Raw genomic sequence first — 23,936 nt, forward strand, 5'->3', positions numbered from 1 at the left:
TTGCTTTAAGAGAAAGGTTTCTCCGAAGTTGGATAAAACGGCTCAAACACAAGCGAATCAGCAGATACAATTTTCCAACGGTTCGAATAAAATAATACACAAGAACTAAGACTTAGTAGCAATGCGAAATATGTATCTATCTACAACAATATTATCTTGAATGAATCACCCTATCTCTCCTCTTCGAATAAGGATTGAAGAAATTACGCGTTTGCAACCGCGGGAATAATCTCACCCTCTAACAAACAATGAAGAAATCAATTCAATTCATACAATGTCTAACAATTATAAATGGTAATGTGGAAGCACGAAGATCACTAAGGGCTTTTCGGTTGAAGCTTGGTTAGGTTAACAAACAAGGGTCATTTCTAAGGCCATTGAAAACGAAATTGCCGATGCAAAAGAGACATTCACTGTACATTATTCACACATCTCAACTTCGTTCCATTTATTTCTCATTTGAAACCTTCACAACTCTTATTTCACAACTCAATTTTTGTTTTTCACTATTTTTCTTCCAAGCAAGCATTCATTTTTATTTTCTCTATATTTTTTTTTCTTTCACATCATATTTACAAAACAGATGTTTCTCTTTTCTATATTTTATATATATATATATATTTTTTATGCTTGCTCAGTTTTTCAAGAGTTGTGGCACTTACCGATTCTCATTTTCGTTCTCCCCAACTTATTTCTTACTCACCCTAAGTGAATGCTCTTGACTTTTTACGGCAAAAGAACAATTATCAAAATTTTCCGGGTTTCAAGAAAAAGATTTTTGCTTTATTTCAAGCTAAGATTCAACTGTTTAAGCTCAAAGGGGTTAACGAATACTCTCTCTGCTCACAGGTAAGTTGTATTTGGAACTGGTTGTGCTCGATAGAAAACAAGTGCCTTGATCATTTCTAATTGCTTCCACATATTCACAATAATAAAAGACAAAGCATGAATCAAATGAATCAACAAAGCTTATTAGAATCCAGCATTTAAGTGTAAAATGGAGGTTTCCTCACAATTTGTGGTTTTAAGTCCTAGATGAAACATTCATTCAATTATGTTGCAAAAAGACAATACTCAATTACAAAAGAGAGTAAAGTTCTTAATGCATTCTAAAATTCTAGCCGGAGGTAACCATGTACCTTAGCCTTGTTCACTTGTTTATTTTTATCTTTGCCATCTAAGCTCGGATGCACCTTCATTGGATACTTCTTTGAGGAGCAACCAATCTAGAAGGTTTGCCACTCAACCAACCAAAAATTTATTAAAACAAACAAAATTTAAAACATAAATAATAACATTAACTTCAAAATTTAAACTTGTTCATGGGGGACAAAACACCCCAAAAGTACATAGCCAAAATCAAAATACACAAGTCTGAAAATACAATCGAAATAAAACATAATATGAAAAATAAAATAACTTAGCCCTCCACGGACTCATAACCCTCATCAGTACCGGCCTCAGAACCGGTAGCCTCATCATCATCATCATCTCCATCAGCAGCACCAGAAGACGCACCAGCACCCGCCCCCTCTCCAAACACAGGCCTGTCCACAGGCCAGTTAGCGTTAAGCAGAAACTGCTCACGCGTCATCAATGAGTGATCACCGGTGGGGCCACGTCCTTGCAGCTGTAACAGCTGCATAGAATCGTGCATATCGAGCATGGCACTCTGAGTTGTCGCCATCCAGTCCCAGTTGTAATTGCAGACAGCCTGCTGGTAAGGATCGGGTCCGAGAGTAGAAGTACCAGGACCATCAGAAGCCCGGGTACCCTCAGCAGCTGAACTACCTCTAACATTCTTCGCCCTGCAATACTTGGCCACGTAACGGTCATCAATGGGTGGCGGGATCCTTACTTGACCCCTAGAGGGTAGCCTCACCCTCGCTTGCATGCACAAACTCATGATTAGGCAAGGGAAAGCCAGGGGACAATTCACTCGTGCCCCCGCCTTCAGCCCGCTTTCAATCACGGATTTTAATTCCAAAGCAATAATCCTCGCCACATCGATCTGGACGTTAGTGAGGATACAGTGTACCAAGTGTGCCACTGGGATCGGCACGGTAGAAGTGTGGGACTTAGGTTTGATGTTTGTAAGAACCAACAGCAGGATCAGTTGAGCCAAGGGAGTCATGTCCTCCCTATGGTATCTCATGGGAACCCCAGATGGGTTCAGATCAACTGATTTCCCTCTCAAAAGCAGGGCAGCAGAAATTGCATCCGTATCCCGGTGAAGCCTTAATTCTGTGGGGTAGGTGTCTCTCTCCTCGGCTCCCAGTTGGAGCGGTTCACCAAGGACGCGGTTAATAGCATCCCGATCAAAATCAACCGGACGACCGGACACTCTAGATGTCCGTGTAAATGGCTCGTCATCATCCGGAAGTGCGTTCGCATAGAACTCACGCACCGTTGCGATATCCTAATGCTCCAGGGGGGGAAATTAACCGATCCCACTTTTTGGTGTCAATCAACCCGGCGAATGTTCGGTTCGTGACTTCAGGGTTGATGATGAATCTCTTTTCCGGTAGAATTTTTCGCTTCTCCAAAGCAACGTATCTTGCGGCTTGCTTCGGCCCGACAAATTTGTCGGTGTCAAATTATATTGGTACGGGACGGGAAGTGTTCCCTCCCTTTCTCTTCTTCGAAGCTTCGGATCTGGATTCCATCTGCAAAACATAAAGAGGAAGCAACACAAACACAAAACAGATTAGACAGCAAAACCAGAATTCAAAGTACTGTCATGCTCGCTGCTGCTTCGCCTAGCGAAGTAGCAGCGAATGCTCGCCCCAGGTTTGCCTAACGAGTTGCTAGCGAACCTTATGGGTTTTTGGGTTCTGCAGAATTTACAGTGAAATTTTCCCAAAACCCAAGTTCTCATGGTGTCCATTTCAGAACAAAATGATCTATCAAGAAAAGAATCGTTCTATGCTATATGTAATTACAAACCCACATGCAAAACCTAAAATTTCCCACATGCAAAACCTAAAATCCCCATTCCCCCAAATTCACCCTAAATGACATGCAAATCAGAAATTCACAAAGTTCAAACATAAAGAAATGGCATTAGGGCAAACCTTAGCAAAATGGGTTGATTGAATTTGAAGTGCAGTGAAGTTTGCAATGCTTCAGTTTAGGGTTTGAGTGTTTGTGAGAGAAATGAAAAATGAGAGAGTATGGTGAGTGTTCGTGCGATTGCCTCAGCAGAGTTGTAAAAGAAGAAAATTGTGTTTGGGCCCAAAATGAGTGGCCTGTTGAGAATTTCAATTAGTTCTGTCACGCAGCGCTCGCTGCTGCATCGCCTAGCGAGCAAGCTAGCAAATCTGCTCGCTACTGCTTCGCCTAGCGAGCATCAAGCGAGCATGACAGCATTTGGCTTTTCAAAAATAGCATTCTTGGTACATTCAGCCAGGTTTTAACAATTGTAATCCCACTACAACAGAACAGAAAAAACTGTAAATACTTACAATGTTGGGGTGCCTCCCAACAAGCGCTTGTTTAACGTCGGCTAAGCTCGACGGTGTGATGCTCACAGAGGAGCATCCAAAGGAATAGCACAGCTCTCGCGATCCACTTGACCGCCAAGATAAACCTTCACACGTTGGCCATTAACGGTCCAACTGTCCTTCTTTTCCAGGTCCTCAATGACAATAGCCCCGTACTCCTTAACTTCTTTGACCCGAAATGGCCCGGACCATTTTGATTTCAACTTTCCGGGGAATAACTTCAACCTGGAATTGAACAGTAGGACCAACTGTCCGGGCACGAATTCTTTCTTTCGGAGCTTTTTGTCATGGTATTTTTTTACCTTCTCTTTGTACAACCAACTTGAGTGATATGCGGCATTGCGCATCTCTTCCAACTCAAGCAGTTGCACCTTCCTTTTCTCACCGGCCAAATCATTTTCAAAATTTAAAAATTTCAGAGCCCACAAGGCTTTGTGCTCCAATTCGACCGGCAAATGGCAAGTTTTACCAAACACCAATTGAAAAGGAGTTAGGCCAATTGGAGCTTTAAAGGCGGTACGGTATGCCCATAACGCTTCATCCAATTTTTGTGACCACTCTTTTTTCGAATTTGACACAGTTTTTTCGAGGATTCTCTTAATCTCACGATTAGAGACCTCAGCTTGCCCATTAGCCTGTGGGTGATACGGAGTTGCCACTCTGTGTGATACACCGTAATGTTTTAAAATGCTTTCCAATGGTGCATTACAAAAGTGTGACCCTCCGTCACTTATCAACACTCGGGGGGTTCCGAAACGGGAAAATATGTTTTTCTTCAAAAATTTTATCACCGTTTTCGCATCCGCCCGAGGTGAGGCAATCGCCTCAACCCACTTAGAAACGTAATCAACTGCGACAAGCATATACTCGTTACCATAAGAGGGTGGGAATGGTCCTACAAAATCAATGCCCCAACAATCAAATACTCCGACCTCTTGGATGTTTTGGAGAGGCATCTCGTCTCTCTTACCAATCCCACCGCTTCTCTGGCAACTATCACAACTTTGCGCATGGGTATGTGCGTCTTTGAAAATAGTGGGCCAATAAAATCCTGACTGAAGGATTTTAGTGGCCGTTCTCACCCCATTATAGTGCCCGCCGTAAGGCGAGTTGTGACAATGCCAAAGGATGCTCTGCGCTTCATCGCCAGTAACGCATCTCCTTAAAAGGTTATCACTACCCAACTTAAACAAGTACGGGTCATCCCATACGTAATACTTGGCATCCGAAAGAAACTTCCTTTTTTGGTTCGAAGTTAGGTCGGGAGGCACAAAACCACTAGCCTTGTGGTTCGCAAAGTCTGCAAACCACAGCCTAACTTGAACTTTGAACAGTTTTTCATCAGGAAATTCTTCCCGGATTTCCTTCTCTGACGCGGTAACCTCCACATTCACTAAGCGGGATAAATGATCCGCCACCAAATTTTCCGATCCTTTCTTGTCTTTGATTTCAACATCAAATTCTTGCAACAAGAGGATCTAACGGATGAGCCTTTGCTTCGAATCCGGTTTGGTGAGCAAATATTTAATCGCCGCGTGGTCGGTATACACTACGACTTTAGACCCTATAAGATAAGATCTAAACTTTTCAAGCGCATACACTATCGCAAGTAATTATTTTTCAGATGTGGCATAGTTAATTTGAGCCTCATTAAGAACTTTACTTGCGTAATGTATCGCATGAAATTTTTTCTCTTTTCTTTGGCCAAGTACCGCTCCAATTGCATAGTCGCTTGCATCACACATTAGCTCAAAATTTAAATTCCAATTTGGAGCGACTATAATTGGAGCGGTAACCAATTTTTCTTTCAAAGTTTCAAAAGCTTGCAAACATTCATCGGTTAAGAGAAATACCTGGTCCTTAGCTAGCAAATTACTCAAAGGCTTAGCCACCTTTGAGAAGTCTTTGATAAAGCGCCGATAGAACCCGGCGTGCCCCAAAAAGCTTCGGATTCCCTTCACATTCACCGGAGGAGGTAACTTTTCAATCACTTCAACCTTAGCACGATCAACTTCAAGCCCTCTTGAAGAGACTTTATGGCCAAGCACTATCCCCTCGGTCACCATGAAGTGACACTTCTCCCAATTAAGCACAAGATTGGTTTTCACACATCTTTCAAGCACCGTTTTCAAGTTTTCTAAGCATAGACTAAAGGACCCACCAAATACCGAGAAGTCATCCATGAAGACTTCCATTGTTTTCTCAATAAGGTCGGCAAAAATGGCTTGCACACATCTTTGGAAAGTCGCCGGTGCATTGCATAACCCAAAGGGCATTTTTCGGTATGCGAAAACTCCAAACGGACATGTGAAAGCCGTCTTTTCATGATCGGCCGGGTCAACCGCAATTTGGTTATACCCGGAATAGCCATCCAAGAAACAATAGTATTTTTGCCCCGAGAGTCTTTCGAGCATTTGATCCATGAACGGGAGTGGAAAATGATCTTTTCGAGTTGCGGTATTCAACCGCCTATAATCAATACACATTCGCCACCCCGTTGCAACTTTAGTAGGGATCAACTCATCCTTGTCATTTCGGATCACGGTAATTCCACCTTTCTTCGGAACAACATGCACGGGACTAACCCATGGACTATCCGAAATCGGGTAAATCATTCCCGCATCCAACAACTTTACAACTTCTTTTCTTACAACCTCCTTCATGGTAGGATTTAAGCGGCATTGTGGTTGAGCTACCGGCTTAAAATCCTCTTCCATCAAGATCTTGTGCATGCAATAGGAAGGGCTAATTCCTTTTAGATCGAAAAGAGTCCAACCCATGGCTTCTTGATTTTTTTTTAGCACATTGATCAAGCGGGCTTCTTCATCATTTTACAAAAGGTTGCTTATGATGACTGGCTTTGCTTCGGTCTCATCTAGGAATACATACTTCAAAGTAGAAGGTAATATTTTCAATTGGATAGGCGCTTTTTCGTCATTAACCTCCTTCTTCAAGTCTTCCTCCTCAACTTCCCACGGTTGTAGTTCGTCTAAACTATCAAGTTCCCTTAAGCATTCCTCCAGAGCTTGCTCTTCTTCAACTGTGAAAACTTCCAATGAGTCATCAAGAGCTAACCCCATAGGAGATATCTCATGAATATGCTTAGAAACCTCCAAAATTGCCTCTTCGATCACATCGATGCGAAAGCTATCATTTCTATCTTTTGAATGCTTCATTGCTTCGAATGGATCGAATGTAACTTCCTCATTTTGGACTCTCACCTTCATCAAACCGTCATCAACGTCTATCATCATTCGCACGGTTTTCATGAACGGTCGGCCCAAGATGAGTGGAGCATCATCATCTTCTTCCATATCAATAACAATAAAATCGACCGAGAAAAAGAATTTTTCGACTTTAACCAAAACATCTTGGGCTACGCCATGAGGATGGGTAGTCGACTTATCTGCCAATTGCAACGTCATTCGGATGGACTTAATTTCAATGTTGCCAAGCCTCTTTATAATAGACAAAGGTATAAGATTAATGCTTGACCCCAAGTCAATTAGTCCTTTCCCGACATAGATATCACCGATTTTAACTGGCAAAGTAACTCTTCCCGGATCAACCTCTTTTTTTGGAAGCATCCTTTGAATAATGGCACTACAGCTCGCATCTAGGACGATGGTCTCCGGTTCCGTATACCTCCGCTTTTTTGTAAGTATGTCCTTCATGAATTTGGCATACTTGGGCATTTGCTCAAAGGCTTCGGCAAACGGAATGTTGATTTGCAATTGTTTAAAAATATCCATGAACCGGACGTAATACCGTTCATTCTCCCTTTTGGACGGGGCATGAGGATAAGGAAGGTTTTGGATTGGAGTAGTGCTCACTACCTCCTTTCCCTTTGCAACTCTAGAACTCCTCCATCTAGGCTTTTTCACTTCCTCCCCCCTTATTTCATCACTTTTATTTTTCTCAATTTCCACACTTTTTTTCTTTTCAACTTCACCATTCTTTTCGTTCTTTTCAACTTCTTCCTCCTTACTCCACTCCCCCACTTCTCCATCAATATTTTCCTCCAATATTTCCTCCTCATTTTCTTTCTCATCTCCTTTTTTATTCTCACTGATCAACTCCCTCCCACTTCTCGTCATGATCGCTTTACAATGTTCCTTAGGATTTATTTGCGTGTTTGCCGAAAAGGAAGGACCGGGTTGTTGTTCCGCGAGTTGCTTAGCAAGTTGCCCAACTTGAGTCTCGAGATTTTTTATGGCCGCGTCATTGCTCTTTTGGTTAGCCATTGACATTTGCATGAATTATGTCAATGTCTCTTCCAACTTAGAAGTTACGACCGGCGGTTGTTGAGGTTGATAAGGATTTTGGGGAGGGTTTTGACGGCTAGAAGAACCACCTCCATAACCTTGGTTATGGTAATAGTTACTCCTAGGTTGGAACCCTTGGTTCCCTTGGAAATGTTGTTGTTGATTTTGAGGGTGTGGTTGATAAGGTTGTTGTTGTTGTTGTCTCGGTTGGTAGTCTCTTTGGTTTGCCATGTAGTTTACGTCTTCGAACCCCGGAGGTGGACAGAATCCGGTGTCATGCTCACCTTTGCAAAGCTCACAACAAGCTATTTGTTTAGCTTTAGAAGGTTCTCTCAACTCTTTTATTTGCTGCGTTAAGAGTTCCACTTGTTGTGAGATGAGTTTGTTTTTGGCAAGGATGGCATCGTTCGTCCCAAGTTCAAGCACTCCCGGCTTTTTCAAAGAGTTGCCTCGACTTTGACTCTGAAGATCATTTAGAGTCATTCGATTTATGATATTTGTAGCTTCTTCGGCACTTTTAGACAATAAAGAGCCACCCGAGGTAGCATCCAACAACGTCTTGCAATTTGGTTGAAGTCCATTTTTGAAAATATGGATTTGAGTCAATTCATCAAATCCATGCCCTTTACACTTCCGAAGCATGGATTTGAATCTTTCCCACGCTTCATTTAAGGATTCATTGATTCCTTGTGCAAACACTGAGATGGCCGTCTTGGATTCCATGAACCGGTTATGGGAGAAGAATCTTTCGATGAACTTCTCTTCTAACACGTTCCAGTCTGTCATGACGGCTGGTGTTTGATCTAAGTACCAATCTTTTGCTTTGCCGAGCAAAGCATGGGGAAATAATCTTCTGAATAACGGTAGCTCCTGAGCCTGATCCACTCCGGCCGCCAATGCTATCTCATAAAATTTTGTGAGAAAAGCAAAGGGATCTTCATGGTCCATTCCGGTGAATGGACTTCCATATAATAAATTGAGAGTTCCCGTTTTCATCTCAGCTTGCCTTCCCGTGTGATTGGCAAACTGAGCAGTGTTTCTTGGACTGTTTATGCATGGAGTGGAAATGGGCGGTGGTGGTGGTTCCATGGTAGGTATGAACGGTGGTGGATGTGTGGTATAAGAACTTTCTCCTTGTTCTTGACGTTGTCTAGCCTGTTGCCTCCTTCGTCTCGTTTTGCTATTAAGCCTCCTTGCGGTTCTCTCGATCTCAGGATCAAAAAGAAGTTCGTCCACAGGGATTTGCCCTCGCATAAAACATAAGCTGCACACTAAACCAAACAAATTACAAGCACAAGTCAAAAATTCGAAAGCTAAAACTTAAACAACTATTGCGATGCTCGCAATATCAATTCACAATCCCCGACAACGGCGCCATTTTGTTGAATGTAATTTTAAGTGTTGGGTTTTTGTTATCGTCTCCACAGGGATTGTGAGATATCACCGCCTTTCGACAGTTGTTTTAATTCTTAGCTTAAGGTAACAATGGGGTTTGGTGTTTGTCACGGTATCTTGCATAAAAGTGTAATAAAATGCGGTAAAAGTTTTGGTTTGAATATTTGAGAAATATTGCCAAAGTTAGGGTTCGACGATCACTTTGCATGTATATGTTCGATCAACAAAAATTATAAACTCCTTTAGATGATAAACTATTTCACAAAGTCCTCCCAATGTGTTTATCTCTAACACACATTGTGAGTTTTCCCATTTTGATCCATTGTTTATCTCTAACACAATCTATCAAAATGACAACTTTTTGGTTCAACCTTATGGTGAACAAAATCATTCATTACTATCTCTAGCTAACAAACAAGATTGGATGAAAACCTAGGTTAAGAGTTGGTAAACATCTCTCGATCATAAACCAACACAAAGAGTTTTCAATAAGAACAAAGTTTTCACCATATATTCACCATTAAAGAGTTTACAAATGAAGATCCTTACATTTACACACAAAGCTAATGATCATCTACATCTAACCTTGACAAAATGAAGGACTTAGCTACTCATTTTCATGGTAGCTTGTTCAACAAGTTTCGGAAGAAGGTTGATCAACATCCGAGTCGAATAATCGAGATTGGATGGGAATCCACCTTCTTTTTGTGAAAGATTGTTAAGAGATGAAGAGAAATGGTTTCTAGGTCACAAAAGATCCTTAGAGCAATGCTGGAAAATATCTAAAAAAGTACAAAAGTATGGAAAGTAAGGTATGGCTCCAAAAAGTAGCCCTTGCTACTTATAGAGCTGCTACTGAGCTGTCATGCTCGCTAGGCGAGCAGAATGGCTCGCCTAGCGAGCCCCTAAATGAGGCACCTGAGGCACCTGCACTCAGAGAAACAACCATTGCCAGACTGTCATGTTCGCTTAGCGAACAAAACCTTCGCCTAGCGAAGGTCACGCTTCAACATTCGCTCCAGCGAGCTTGAGAAGTTTTGCTACTGGAATGCTCGCTGGGAGCTCGCTAAAGGCTCGCCTAGCGAGTGAGTGTTGGCTGCGCTTTTCACCAAGTCTGGACGTGTTCGCCACACACCTCGCTGGAAGCTCGCCTAACGAGTGTGGTGATGTTTGCCACTGTAAAATACTGGAGCTTTTCGCTGGGCTCTCGCTGGACGCTCGCCTAGCGAGTCCTTCGCCACAGCCCTCGCCTAGCGAGCAAGCTGATGAATGCTTGTTTTATTTGATCCCTTTGCCAAATTTCTTGTGTCTTCATTTTCTATTATTTCATGCCTGCTTCCTGCACAATAACACACAAATCAAAGGTACCAAGATCGTTTATCATTGTATTGCATTTCATCTAAAACAAAGGTGGTTTCGAACACTTTAGCAAGGAAATGGAGTGAAAGATACCCATATTTGATAGCTCAAATAAGCACTTTTGGGTATCTAATAGTTCTCATCAACGGCTTAGTCTTTTTTTTACATCGTTTATCTATTGAGAGACTGGAATCAAGAGGGTAGAATACCTTTGGAATTGATAAACATGTCATTGCATTTACATATTCATTAGCATGTCTTGCATAACAGGTACCGCCACAGTGTTCTCAGTTTGTTTGGTGTTCAATCAGTAGGATAGCTGACCCAGGCATTCACCGATACGGTACCCGCAGAAACCAACAGAGAGTAATGGAAAGCATACAGGCAGAGTTCGCCGAGATGAAAATCTGCATGAATCAATTCATGGATGCGGTTCAAGGGGTGGCTCAGGGACAACAAGAGCTCAGGCAGATGATACAGAGGAATCCCCCTGCTCAACCAGAGACGGTGACTGATCCTCCAGCTGGAGAGGCTAATGGACCCAATGGACCGGGGCCTATCCCAATCCTACATGTCACCTTCGGTCAACAGCCCGTTCATGATGATCAGGACGATCAGTTCCCCCTGCTGCAGGAAGACTTTGGTATGGGTCATGGTGTGGACCCCATGGTTAGAAGATTGGAAGAGAGGTTGAAGGCAGTGGAAGGACAGAATCCTCTGGGAGTAGATGTTGCTGACTTGGGGTTGGTCCCAGGTGTGAGAGTGCCACCGAAATTCAAGGTCCGGATATTTGACAAATACAATGGCAACTCCTGCCCGAAGACCCATGTGCAAGCCTATTTCCGTAAAATGGTTGCATACTCCGATGACAAAAAGTTGCTTATGTACTTTTTCTAGGACAGCCTAGCTGGGGCATCCCTGGAATGGTATATGAGGCTGGACAGAGCCCACATCCGTTGCTGGAGGGATTTGGCTGAGGCTTTCGTGAAGCAGTATCAGTATAATGCAGACATGGCTCCGGACAGAACTCAACTTCAAAATATGTCTCTTAGAAGCAATGAGTGCTTCAGGGAATATGCTCAACGCTGGAGAGAAACAGCTTCCCGTGTTCAACCTCCTATGTTGGAGAAGGAAATGGCTAACATGTTCATGAACACTCTGCCAGGACCTTATTTGGAGCGCCTGATGGGTTGCAATGCCTCCAATTTTGCTGATGTAGTCTCTACCGGAGAGAGGGTGGAGAATTACCTGAAGACATACAAGACCCAGAGCGGAGATGGATCTTCATCAGGGGTGAAGAAGCCGTTCATTCAGGGACAGAAGAGGAGAGAAGGGGATGCAAGTGCCATATCTTCTTATCAGAACAGGGATAATCGGAGGAATAACTTTCAGAACTATCATCAACAACCGTATGTTGCGGCTGTGACCATTCCAGCTGCAGCACCACTACAACAACAACAACCACAGCGTCAACCAGCTCAGTACCAACCACAACAACCGGGTAAAAGACCCGCCTATCAACCGAGGCCAAGGACGATGGACCGGCGTTTCGACACTCTTCCAATGTCGTACGCTCAACTGCTTTCTAGTCTTCAATAACTACAACTTGTGCAGTTGCACACTCTGGCTCCTCTCGTTGGTAGGCTTCCGGTGGGTTATGACGCCAACGCTAGGTGTAGCTTCCACTCTGGGGCACCTGGCCACAATATTGAGAACTGCAAAGCTTTTAAGCACGTACTTCAGGACCTCATTGATTCAAAGGCCGTTAACTTTGCACCAACTCCTAATGTCGTCAACAATCCCATGCCCCAGCATGGTGGAGCCAACGTTAACATGGTTGAAGGAGAAGTAAAATTAGTCTCTGCGGTCAACAATGAAGATGGGGATAGTGATTGCGACATCGATAACTGGGTGCGTCCGAGGATCCCGGGTGAAGTTCTCAACAATTGGTCTTCTGAGGAGATTGTCCAAGCCACTTGTCTGGAGGAGTAATTTTCCTTGTTTATTCATGCATATCCAAGTCTTACGTTCCGCCAGGGCGTAATGGCTCATTGTAGGGCTCATCTATGTGACACTTGCATTTTTTATCATAAATAAAGGACGTCTTTTTGCACTCAAATATTTCATTCCCTGTCTTTCTATTTTTGTAGTTTTTCAAAAAAAATGGCAATGTTTTGTTTAGCTTCCACTTTTTTTTTCTTTCTTTCACACTCATAAGCACATACCATCGCTCATGCAGATGCACATCACCAGTCCTATTGATAACGGTTCTGCTATGGCTCACTTCGACTTTGAAAATCCAATCTTTCAAGCTGAAGAAGAGGGTGATGAAGACTGTGAACTCCCTGAAGAACTTACCAGGTTATTAAAACAAGAGGAAAGGGTCATTCAACCGCATCAAGAGTCTGTTGAAGTGATTAATCTCGGCGCCGAGGACGCCAAGAGAGAAATCAAGATAGGGGATGCTTTGGAAGACAATGTGAAGAAGGGGTTGATTGAATTGCTGCAAGAGTATGTTGACATCTTCGCTTGGTCTTATCAGGACATGCCAAGGCTTGACACAGACATCGTGGTACACCGTTTGCCTCTCAAAAAGGATTGTCCTCCGGTCAAGCAGAAGCTCAGAAGAACAAGACCAGAGATGGCTGTCAAGATAAAGGAAGAAGTGCAAAAACAGTTGGATGCAGGGTTTCTAGCAGTCACAAATTATCCGCCATGGATTGCAAATATCGTTCCGGTACCTAAGAAGGATGGAAAGGTACGGATGTGTGTTGACTACCGGGATCTGAACAGGGCTAGTCCTAAAGATGATTTCCCATTACCTCACATCGACGTTTTGGTGGATAACACGGCTCAGTTCTCGGTATTCTCCTTCATGGATGGCTTTTCTGGCTATAACCAAATTAAGATGGCACCAAAAGACATGGAGAAGACAACATTCATAACCCCATGGGGCATCTTCTGTTACAAGGTGATGCCGTTTGGTCTGAAAAATGCCGGAGCAACATATCAGCGAGCGATGGTGACTCTGTTCCATGATATGATTCATCATGAAATCGAGGTTTATGTTGATGATATGATTGCCAAATCTCAGACAGAAGAAGAACATTTGGTGAATTTGCAGAAACTGTTTGAGCGTTTGAGGAAATTCAAGCTAAGGCTTAATCCGAACAAGTGTACTTTCGGGGTGAGATCTGGGAAACTGCTGGGTTTTATTGTTAGTGAAAAAGGGATTGAGGTGGATCCGGCCAAAGTGAAAGCGATACAGGAAATGCCTGAGCCAAGAACAGAGAAACAAGTCTGTGGTTTCTTAGGGAGGTTGAACTACATTGCAAGGTTCATCTCTCACCTAGCAGCCACGTGTGAGCCAATATTCAAATTGTTGAGAAAAGATCAGGCTATCAGGTGGAATGATGATTTCCAAAGGGCATTCGAGAAGATAAAAGAGTATTTGCAGAATCCTCTTATCCTTGTGCCTCCGGTCCCAGGGAGACCGCTGATTATGTATTTGACAGTACTAGACAATTCCATGGGTTGTGTTCTCGGTCAACACGACGAGACAGGTAGGAAAGAGCATGCCATCTACTACCTGAGTAAGAAATTCACAGATTGCGAGTCGAGATACTCAATGCTTGAAAAAACATGTTGTGCACTTGCATGGGCTGCGAAGCGATTGAGACAATACATGCTGTCTCACACAACCTTACTAATCTCCAAAATGGATCCATTCAAGTATATATTTGAGAAGCCAGCTCTCACCGGAAGAGTTGCTCGTTGGCAAATGGTACTGACAGAGTACGACATCCAGTATACTTCCCAGAAAGCCATCAAGGGGAGTATTCTGTCAGACTATCTTGCTCAACAGCCGGTTGAAGATTATGAGCCGATGAAGTTTGATTTTCCAGACGAAGACATCATGTTCCTCAAGATGAAAGACTGTGAAGAGCCATTTGTTGAAGAGGGACCTGATCCAGATGAAAAGTGGACTTTAATGTTTGATGGGGCCGTCAACGCCAGAGGAAGTGGAATTGGTGCCGTCATTACAACTCCGAAAGGTGCCCACATGCCTTTCACCGCTCGTCTGACTTTCGAGTGCACCAATAATGAAGCTGAGTATGAAGCCTGTATCTTGGGTATTGAGCAAGCCATTGATTTGAGAATCAAGACTTTGGACATCTTCGGAGATTCAGCTCTGGTAATCGATCAAGTGAATGGTGATTGGAACACTCTCCAGCCTACTCTGGTCCCCTACAGAGATTACACGAGAAGACTGTTGACTTTCTTCACAATAGTATAGTTGTACCATATACCTCGTGATGAGAACCAGATGGAAGATGCTCTTTCTACTCTATCCTCCATGATCACGGTGATCCGTTGGAACCACGCTCCCAGGATCAATGTGATGCGCCTCGACAGGGCCGCGTATGTGTTTGCTGCTGAACTGGTAGTTGATGACAAGCCCTGGTATCACGACATCAAGTGCTTTATGAAGAATCAAGAGTACCCTGCAGGGGTATCCAATAATGATAGAAAGACTTTGAGAAGATTGGCAGGAAGTTTCTTCTTGAACAAAGACGATGTGCTGTATAAGAGGAACTTCGACATGGTTTTGCTCAGATGCGTGGATAGACACGAAGCATACATGTCGATGCAGGAAGTTCATGAAGGCTCCTTCGGTACTCATGCCGGCGAACATGCAATGGCTAAGAAATTGTTGAGAGCGGGATATTACTGGATGGCAATGGAATCTGATTGTTTCAAGTATGCTCGGAAGTGCCATAAATGCCAGTTTTATGCTGATAAGGTGCATGTGCCGCCAAATCCTTTGAATGTGATGTCTTCGCCGTGGCCTTTTGCTATGTGGGGCATCGATATGATTGGAAAGATTGAGCCGACTGCCTCCAATGGGCATCGCTTCATCCTTGTTGCCATCGACTATTTCACCAAGTGGGTCGAAGCAGCGTCGTTCGCGAATGTCACCAGACATGTGGTTGCCCGTTTCATCAAGAAAGAAATCATTTATCGCTATGGGATTCCCGAAAGAATCATTATTGATAATGGTTCTAATCTCAACAACAAAGTGATGAAGGAGTTGTGCCAGAACTTCAACATTCAGCATCACAATTCTTCCCCTTACTGTCCTAAGATGAACGGTGCTGTTGAAGCGGCAAATAAGAACATAAAGAAGATTGTTCAGAAGATGGTCGTTACGTACAGAGATTGGCATGAGATGCTACCCTTCGCCTTGCATGGGTACCGTACTTCAGTAAGTACATCGACCGGGGCAACCCCTTACTCCCTTGTGTATGGTATGAAAGCAGTCCTACCTGTTGAAGTGGAGATTCCTTCTCTAAGAGTCCTGTTGGATGTCAAGTTAGACGAAGCTGAGTGGATTCAGACAAGGTTCAATGAGTTGAGTCTTATCGAAGAGAAGTGAGTGACAGCCATTTGTCATGGGCAGTTGTATCAAAGTCGGATGAAGAGAACCTTTGATCAGAAAGTGCGTCCTCGATGCTTCCAGGTCGGAGATTTGGTGTTGAAAAGGATCCTTCCTCCTCAAACAGATCACAGGGGCAAGTGGACTCCTAACTATGATGGACCGTATATGGTCACCAAGGTTTTTGATGGTGGGGCCTTAATGCTTGCAACGATGGATGGTGAAAACTTCACTTCCCCGGTGAACTCAGACGCAGTTAAAAAATACTTCGCATGAAATAGACCCGCTGGACAATAAAAAGAGTAGTCCAGGAAAAAATGGGCATCCCGGCGAACCAAGAAAATGAAAAAGGTTCAGGAAAAAATTAGGGATTAAAAGTGAAAAGATTGTACACCCGGTAAGTTGAAAACCTGAAAAGGAAACTTAGGCAAAAATGGGTATCCCGGTGGATTGAAAACCCGAAAAGGGCGATCCAGGCAAAAGTTAGGGATTAAGCGAATGACTGCGTTCTGAGTAGTTCTGAATCTCATCTCGTGTCAATGACTGGAAACTTTTGAAGGATAGGAAACAGTCCAATCACTCTTTCAGAAAGCTGATCATCTGGAGGATCTTGAAGACGAGCAAGTCATAGCAGAATTGGAACCCAATAGAAATCCATTTCACATTGCCATTAGATTAATGTCTGTTTTTATCTGTTGTGCGATTACCTCTTTCCAGGGATTGCTTCCTGATGTAAATGCCTATTCAGAGGCCGTTCAATCAATAAAATCATGTTATTCAGTATATCTTTGTTTTCATTTTCATTTTTCTGTTTTGTTTGCAAAAATGATGTCCGGATTTTTTGATAAACATTGCATCATGACACATAAGAGCTTTACAGGTACATGCTTAATACACATTTAAAATTGCTGTAAATTTTAAGTGCTTTGGATCGTCTATTCAGAACAGGTACCCTCGGGGCATTTCCTTAAAATCCCCTACAGATGATTGTGAATGTTTCCCCCAGTGAAGTCGCCAACAGACGAATTCGGTATCTTATCTCTGCAGAGCTGATCAGAGCGTTGGATTCTTCAATCCCCAGCAGGTTCTCACCACTGTACCTCCCCCCAAGCGGTGGTTCCAGATTTTACACTCCCCAGTAGAGTTGACAGTGTCAGACTATATACCCCCAGCGGAGTTGACAGTGCCAGACTGTATCTTTCCAACAGAAGCGGCTGCTCCTCAGAGTTCGAGGCCAGATCGATAATCCCAATGCCAGATCCATGATTTCTTTCCTTGAAGCAAAACCTCAGTACCGTATTGGTGTTTGCTTCCCCTGCTGAGTCATCTCTCACAGATCGTGGTTGCCAGAACCACTATCGCTTTCCCCAACGGCAGGTTTTCAATGCCGTTCTCTCCCCAGTCAGAATCTCGGTATTTCGTCATTGCTAGAACACCGTGTGGCGGGTCATTTCCCCACAGAATTCTTTGCGCTGTGCATCTCCAGCAGTCTTGCCAGGGTCCAGAAGATGGTGATCATTTCCCCAGCAGATCCCCTTGCCTCGGCTTGGCATTCTACCCAGCATTTCGCATCCCTGCATGTAGAATCATATTGCATTGCAAATCGTGTAGCATTTCCATTTTCATTGAGCATTGTGCCATTGAAAAATTCAAACATACGCATGTAAGCATAAAACATTCTCGGTATCCCAAGTGATAAGCCAGAAGTTGTTTCCAGTACTCAGACTGAAGATTGTTCATGACTTACCTTTATTATCCCCAGCAAGTGTCATTGGCCCATGCCCCGCCTCTATTATCGTTCCTTATTTCTGCCGATGCTGACAGGCATGAAGTTTCCGGTATTCAGACCGAAGTGGCGTTCAGGCCAGTTTTCCGATGTTCAGATCGAAGAAGTTTCCGACGTTCAGGTCGATGCAACTTGTGGCGTTCATGCCAGTTTTCCGATGTTCAGATCAAAGAAGTTTCCGATGTTCAGGTCGATGCAACTTGTGGCATTCAGGCCAGTTTTCTGATGTTCAGATCGAAGAAGTTTCCGACGTTCAGGTCGATGCAACTTGTGGCGTTCAGGCCAGTTTTCCGATGTTCAGATCGAAGAAGTTTCCGACGTTCAGGTCGATGCAACTTGTGGCGTTCAGGCCAGTTTTCTGATGTTCAGATCGAAGAAGTTTCCGACATTCAGGTCGATGCAACTTGTGGCATTCAGGCCAGTTTTCCGATGTTCAGATCGAAGAAGTTTCCGACATCCAGGTCGATGCAACTTGTGGCATTCAGGCCAATTTTCCAATGTTCAGATCGAAGAAGTTTCCAACATTCAGGTCGAAGAAACTTGTGGCATTCAGGCCAGCCTCTCGGTGTTCAGACCGATATTAATAATCTCATATCTCCCGATGTTCAGATCGAAGTCATTTCCAGTATTCAGACTGATGAGCGGCATTCAGGCCATGGTTATTTCTGTGTTACCATTTATTTTGGTATCCAAGTTAACATTCTTTTTTGGTATTCAGACTGACTCTCACCGTACCAGACAGATTCTTCTTTCAAGACCACCTCTTTGCCGATTCTGACAGGCATTGTTACTTCACTTCACTTCAGTGCAAATTTTCGGGCTTTTATTGTATTCAATCCCTTGATACCTTGAAAGCACGAAAGCCGCTGCTATCTTCTTTCCAGGTCTCCAGTTGATTGAATAGGGGCAGCTGTAATACCCCAAAATTTACCCTTCATTTTTCCTGGAAGCATACGCTTTACACCTCATGCATGCATTCATTTTTAGGTCATTTAACATTAGATACATTGCATTTCATCATGTCAATCAGAATCAGATCCAAGAAGCTTTATTTAAAAAAAAAATAAACGAAAAAAAATAAAATAAAATAAATAAATAAATAAATAAAAGAAAAAATCTCAGACTTGGACCTCTCTCAAAAGCCCACTAAGCTACCAATATTAGGCTATAAATACTAGAGTTTCAGTGAAACAATTTTATAATTTCTATTCCTATTACCCCGAGGAAAAAGATAGTGAGAGAAGAGCTAACAGAGTTCAGAGCAGCCTCCAAACCCTGAAGGGAACTCAATTGCACAGAATCACCTCTGCCTCACATAAACCCTAAATATTGTTTTGTAAACCTCACGGGTGCAACTCAATTTCAATCAAGCTCTCCAATCAGGTTTGCCCTATATCCATCATCTTTATGCCTTTAATTTGAATGCTCTAAATGTATGAGGTATTATGGGTGAATTTGATACCCTTTTGATGCATGTCTTTTTTGTGAATTTTAATGGCATGATTCATGTGGTTACATTTTGATTTGGGGGCAACCCTTGATTACCCTATTTTTTTTGTCTCTAACCTGTTTGTTGAGTTTTTGTGAGGGCTCACATGACTTTTATAGGGATAACTTGCGTGGTTTTCCACTTTATTTGTGGGATACCCCCTGGAGGTTTCATTCTGATTACCTGTACTGACTCACTTTCTTTGATGGTGTTTAGCTTGGAAGGATCCCTGGGTTTCCCATTCCTCTAACTGCTGTTGCTTCGGATCTTTATCCGCGTGGTACTTTTACATTTTTCCCGCATTTTACTGCTTTCCTAGCTGGAAGACCTCGATAGGAGGCAATGTTTTTGTGTGTTTTTTTTACAGGTTCCTTCGTCAAGGACTGCCTTTTTGCATGAGCATCCCAAACCCTAACCCTTCATTGATTTTTCTTCTCCTAAACACACGTTTACTCCTTTTACTACAGGTGAGTAAGTCTCCAAAGGTCGAGCATCCGGTAGATTGCGTAGTAAAGTCGTTCGTCCAAAACCCAATCCATAACCCCGTAGTTAGCCGAACTACGGCTTGCTCTGATTCTCATTCCAGATGAGATACGTAGGCATAAGACGCGATGTCTTAGCGAGCACACATCCCCCCAACTCATAGGTCATCCGAGCTACGGAGACTCTGATTCTCATATTCAAATGAGATACGTATGCAGTGGATGCGACATCCGCGCGAGTCATTTTCATTTAACCCCTTTTTTAGTAAACAACACAAGATAAACTCACACCCTTTAGACAAGAACTACAAAAGTGGATCCCGTAGAGTACTACGGATGCGTAGGGGTGCTAATACCTTCCCTTCGCATAACCGACTTCCGAACCCAAGATTTGGTTGCGAGACCCCGTCTTGTCCTTTCCTTTTTCCAGGTTTACTTCGAGCGTTTCCTTTCCCTCCTTTGGGATAAATAACGCACGGTGGCGACTCTCCTGTCATTTTCTTTCGCCGGTTGTTTTTCCGCACACTGTATTTTTCAGGTTGTGACACTCGTGATAGCTTAAACTTTCTCTAAGGACTTCCTTCTTCGCTGCTGGGAGACGTAGCGGATGCTGAAGTCCACATTCAATCAGTGGCAAGCCACGACGGGGTCTATGTGAGCCATCTCATTCGGTGAGATGGAGAAAAGGCTTGTGTTGTCCTGTAAACATTTAATTAAGGTGGATGTTACCTCAAAGGGAAACCCAAATCTTATCTCTCCCGACCGGGTAGGATTATTGTTTGGTTATATCGACTTAAACTCGCCATTTGGAATGGGCCAAACTTCAACCTCGCGTGCGTCTAGGTTGAATGTATTGGTATCCCTCGAACCTTCTTTTGTTCCTCCCACCAATGCAAGAATGTCCTCAAGGGTGAGCTCTTTGATCCACTCTTCTTCTTCTAGGTCGGTGCTAACAGTAGTTAGTTTTCCCTCTTTATCATGATAGGATACCTTCACGTGGACCAGAGAACCTATCACATCTAGCTTTGTCTAGAAGGATCTCCCCGTAATACCTCTGAAGTCGCTCCTACACAGAACAACAAGGAAGTTGAGGATTACCTTTCTCTCACACATTCCTTTTCTAATCTCCAACATTATAACTATCATTCCATAAGGGTGAGTTAACAAGTCATTGAAGGCTAACAGATCTTCACCATTAAACAGATTCAAATCTACCTGCTGGATACCTAGCCGTTTTAACGTGCCCGCGTAAAGGATATTGCAAGAGCTTCTATCATCCACAAGGAATCTTGTTAGGTTTTGATCAACGATGGTGACCACTAGAATCAGAGGTAGATCAAAATTTGAAATTCCATTTATCTTTTCACAATCTAGAAGTCCTAACTCCAATCGATCTCTGCTCCGTTGAATGCCAATATTTATCGTTAGTAAAAGGCACTCTGATGATAGGATATTGCATGTCATTGCCCCGCGGATCTCATCGATCAATGATAATTGATGGAGGACATAATCGAAGGATGGAACCGAATTTCTGGATATGACTAACGGAGTTACCGCTTCTCCTCCCTCTATTTTTAGTAGAGATCTGATTTTGGAGAGAAGATTATCTGCTCGTAGAATTTTGAGGGAATCAAAAGTCAATTCCCACATGTGATGCAACTATTTCGTTCTGGAACTAGAATTGGATGCAAGTTGGTGATGCAGAATCCTAAACTGATGTTGATTTATGATATGGCGGTGCGGGGTTGGACCTGCAAGGTTAGCAACTCCAACGCCCAAATCATTTCAAGAATCAAAATGAGTGTAATGAAAAATGAAGATTATAAAGTGTACATTAAATTTTGTGTGACGTGACTTTTATATATTGGGTCATATGGAGCGGATGTGCATGAATTTGAGTCTTAGCGATTTGGACATTTGATCGATCCAAAATAATACTCATCTCTAAAAGTTAAGTAGTGTACCTTCAATCAATCACTATTATTTAATTTTATTATATTTAATTATTTATATTTGAAAGGTTATCAAAATAATTTATTCAATGAATAACTCTATTGTACGATATATATATATATATATATATATATATATATATATATATATATATATATATATATATATATATATATATATATATATATATATATATATATATATATATATATATATATATATATATATATATATATATATATATATATGATGCTCTTTTCCACCACAATAACCACTCTTATGGCGTACTGATTGAAAAATGAATATCTCCATTTTGCCTCCCCTTTCCAATCCCTAAGTCAATAGCTCAAAACATGCATTACAAATTTCAGTCCTATGTTTATCACTTTTCATACGGCGTACTGATTGAAAGATGCTTGGTAACAACCGAACAAACTTTGAATTGTCATTCCACCTCTCTCGAAATTGTAACTGTTGCATGAGCAAGAAGAAATTTCCTCCAAAAGTAATCACATCAACAACAATTATAGTTTTTTGAATGAGTCCATCTCCAAACACATTGTTACGTGCATTCCAATGGCACAAGAAAATTAAATTCCTAAGATATTTCCAAGTTAGTTGTGTAGAATTAATAGTAGTACTATAAAGATCAAGGTCAAGGTCAACACTTAATTTACTTTTTTTTTTTTTTGCTTACATATAGGGTTTGTCCTTGGAAGTTCTTCCTTTCTTTTCCTCACACTTTCTTGTCAAATCCCATTACTTAAAGCCTCTTCCAACATTTTCATCTCAAACAATCATTCCTAAAAATACAATACCATACTTTTTTTATTTTTATATTTCCTAAAGAAAAAAATTCTAATAGATATGGAAGGAAAACAACAAGCATGCAAATTAGAAATCACCATTATTTCTGGACAAAACATAAGTGTGGATGGAAATTCTAAGACTGAGAGTGAAGAACTATTTGTTGTCGTTCGTGCCGAGTCTCTCAACTCTTGCACGACGAAAATGGTGAAGGAAAATGAAGGTTTACTTTCATGGAATGAAAAATTCATGTTAGATATTCCCCTACCAGCGAATTCAGTGACATTTGAAGTACAATGTTTGAAGTACAAAGGGATTCGTCCCATTGGAGTGGCTAGGGTAGCTCTTTCTGATCTTCTTGATGACAATGTTTTGTTACGAAGTTGTGATCAAACTTTGAGTTATGGGTTGAGAGATTGGGATGGTAGAAAAAATGGTGTTATTAATTTTTCTGTAAGGAGGGTGACACAAGAGGATAATTTGTGTTTGGAAAAAGAACAAGGTAAGGACATGAGAATGGTGAGTTCAAGTAGATTTGAGGATGTGGGGTTTAAGGTGCAGATAAGAAAAATTCAAGCCATGTTGTCATTGAGATTTCAATTTTTGGTGTCTTGTTTCTCTTAGGATATTTTCTTTTTCTCTTATATTTCTTCGGTTATAATGAGTTGAAATATATTACACTCTTTAATGTGATTTCTTTGCCATTCAAAATATATATAAAAAAAAAACAGGTAAAAATTGATATTTTGTTTTTCATTCTTTTCTACTTAAAGATATGTATATCTTTTATACAAATTGTTTTAGTTAATTAGGTATCAATTAATGCCAAAATATAAGGCCCTTGAAGTCACACTTTATATTGGGTATCCTAAGTATTTCTAAAAGTTAAAAGAAAGGTTGGATCTAAAGACAATCTTGAAAACTAACTAACTAAATGAAATTGAATCGGTCGTTGGAACTACATTTTTTCAATACACTTCTTCATCCATAGCACTTTTAAGCATGTTGGATGGATATAGACAATGGATGATCTATGGTCCGATTGATAGACTCTGATACCCTATTAAAATTAGAGTTTGACATAACTCATCTCTATAAAATCAATTTGTAAGATAAGAAGTGTCACTCTATATAAATTATTTGTAGGCATTATCTTTAATCAATGTGGAATTTGGGGTTTGATGGTTAATATAGCAAGTATACTAAATTGTCAGTCGCACGACGACTAAAAGTGATCATGCGGTGATTGGTGAAAATACCCTAGGAATTTTCCAGTAGCTGCACCAATTTTTGAGCTTTCCAAAATTCTCCTTTTGAATGCTTTGATTGTAATCTCAAATATTGTCAAGATTCATTTCAAAACTATGTAATTCTTCACTAATTGCAATTGTAATTACTTGAAATTATTGATAAAATTTAATGATGACAAACTGTCATCATAACTCCAAATTTGAATCGTT

The 23,936-nt window shown here is 41.8% G+C and overlaps 1 protein-coding gene across 1 annotated transcript; it reads left to right on the top strand.

The window, feature by feature from the left end:
- Positions 1 to 22,271: 22,271 nt before the first annotated feature.
- On the top strand, positions 22,272 to 23,232 carry LOC127135632 (uncharacterized). Its single transcript, XM_051062294.1, has one exon. The coding sequence runs from the start codon at positions 22,537 to 22,539 to the stop codon at positions 23,098 to 23,100; it is 564 nt and encodes a 187-aa protein (XP_050918251.1). The 5' UTR covers positions 22,272 to 22,536; the 3' UTR covers positions 23,101 to 23,232.
- The last annotated feature ends 704 nt before the right edge of the window (positions 23,233 to 23,936 follow it).

This window comes from Lathyrus oleraceus, chromosome 4, assembly GCF_024323335.1.
Source record: "Lathyrus oleraceus cultivar Zhongwan6 chromosome 4, CAAS_Psat_ZW6_1.0, whole genome shotgun sequence".
NCBI lineage: Eukaryota > Viridiplantae > Streptophyta > Magnoliopsida > Fabales > Fabaceae > Lathyrus > Lathyrus oleraceus.

Excerpts from the sequence above, each read along its gene's own strand:
- LOC127135632 (XM_051062294.1), top strand. The coding sequence starts at position 22,537 with ATGGAAGGAAAACAACAAGCATGCAAATTAGAAATCACCATTATTTCT.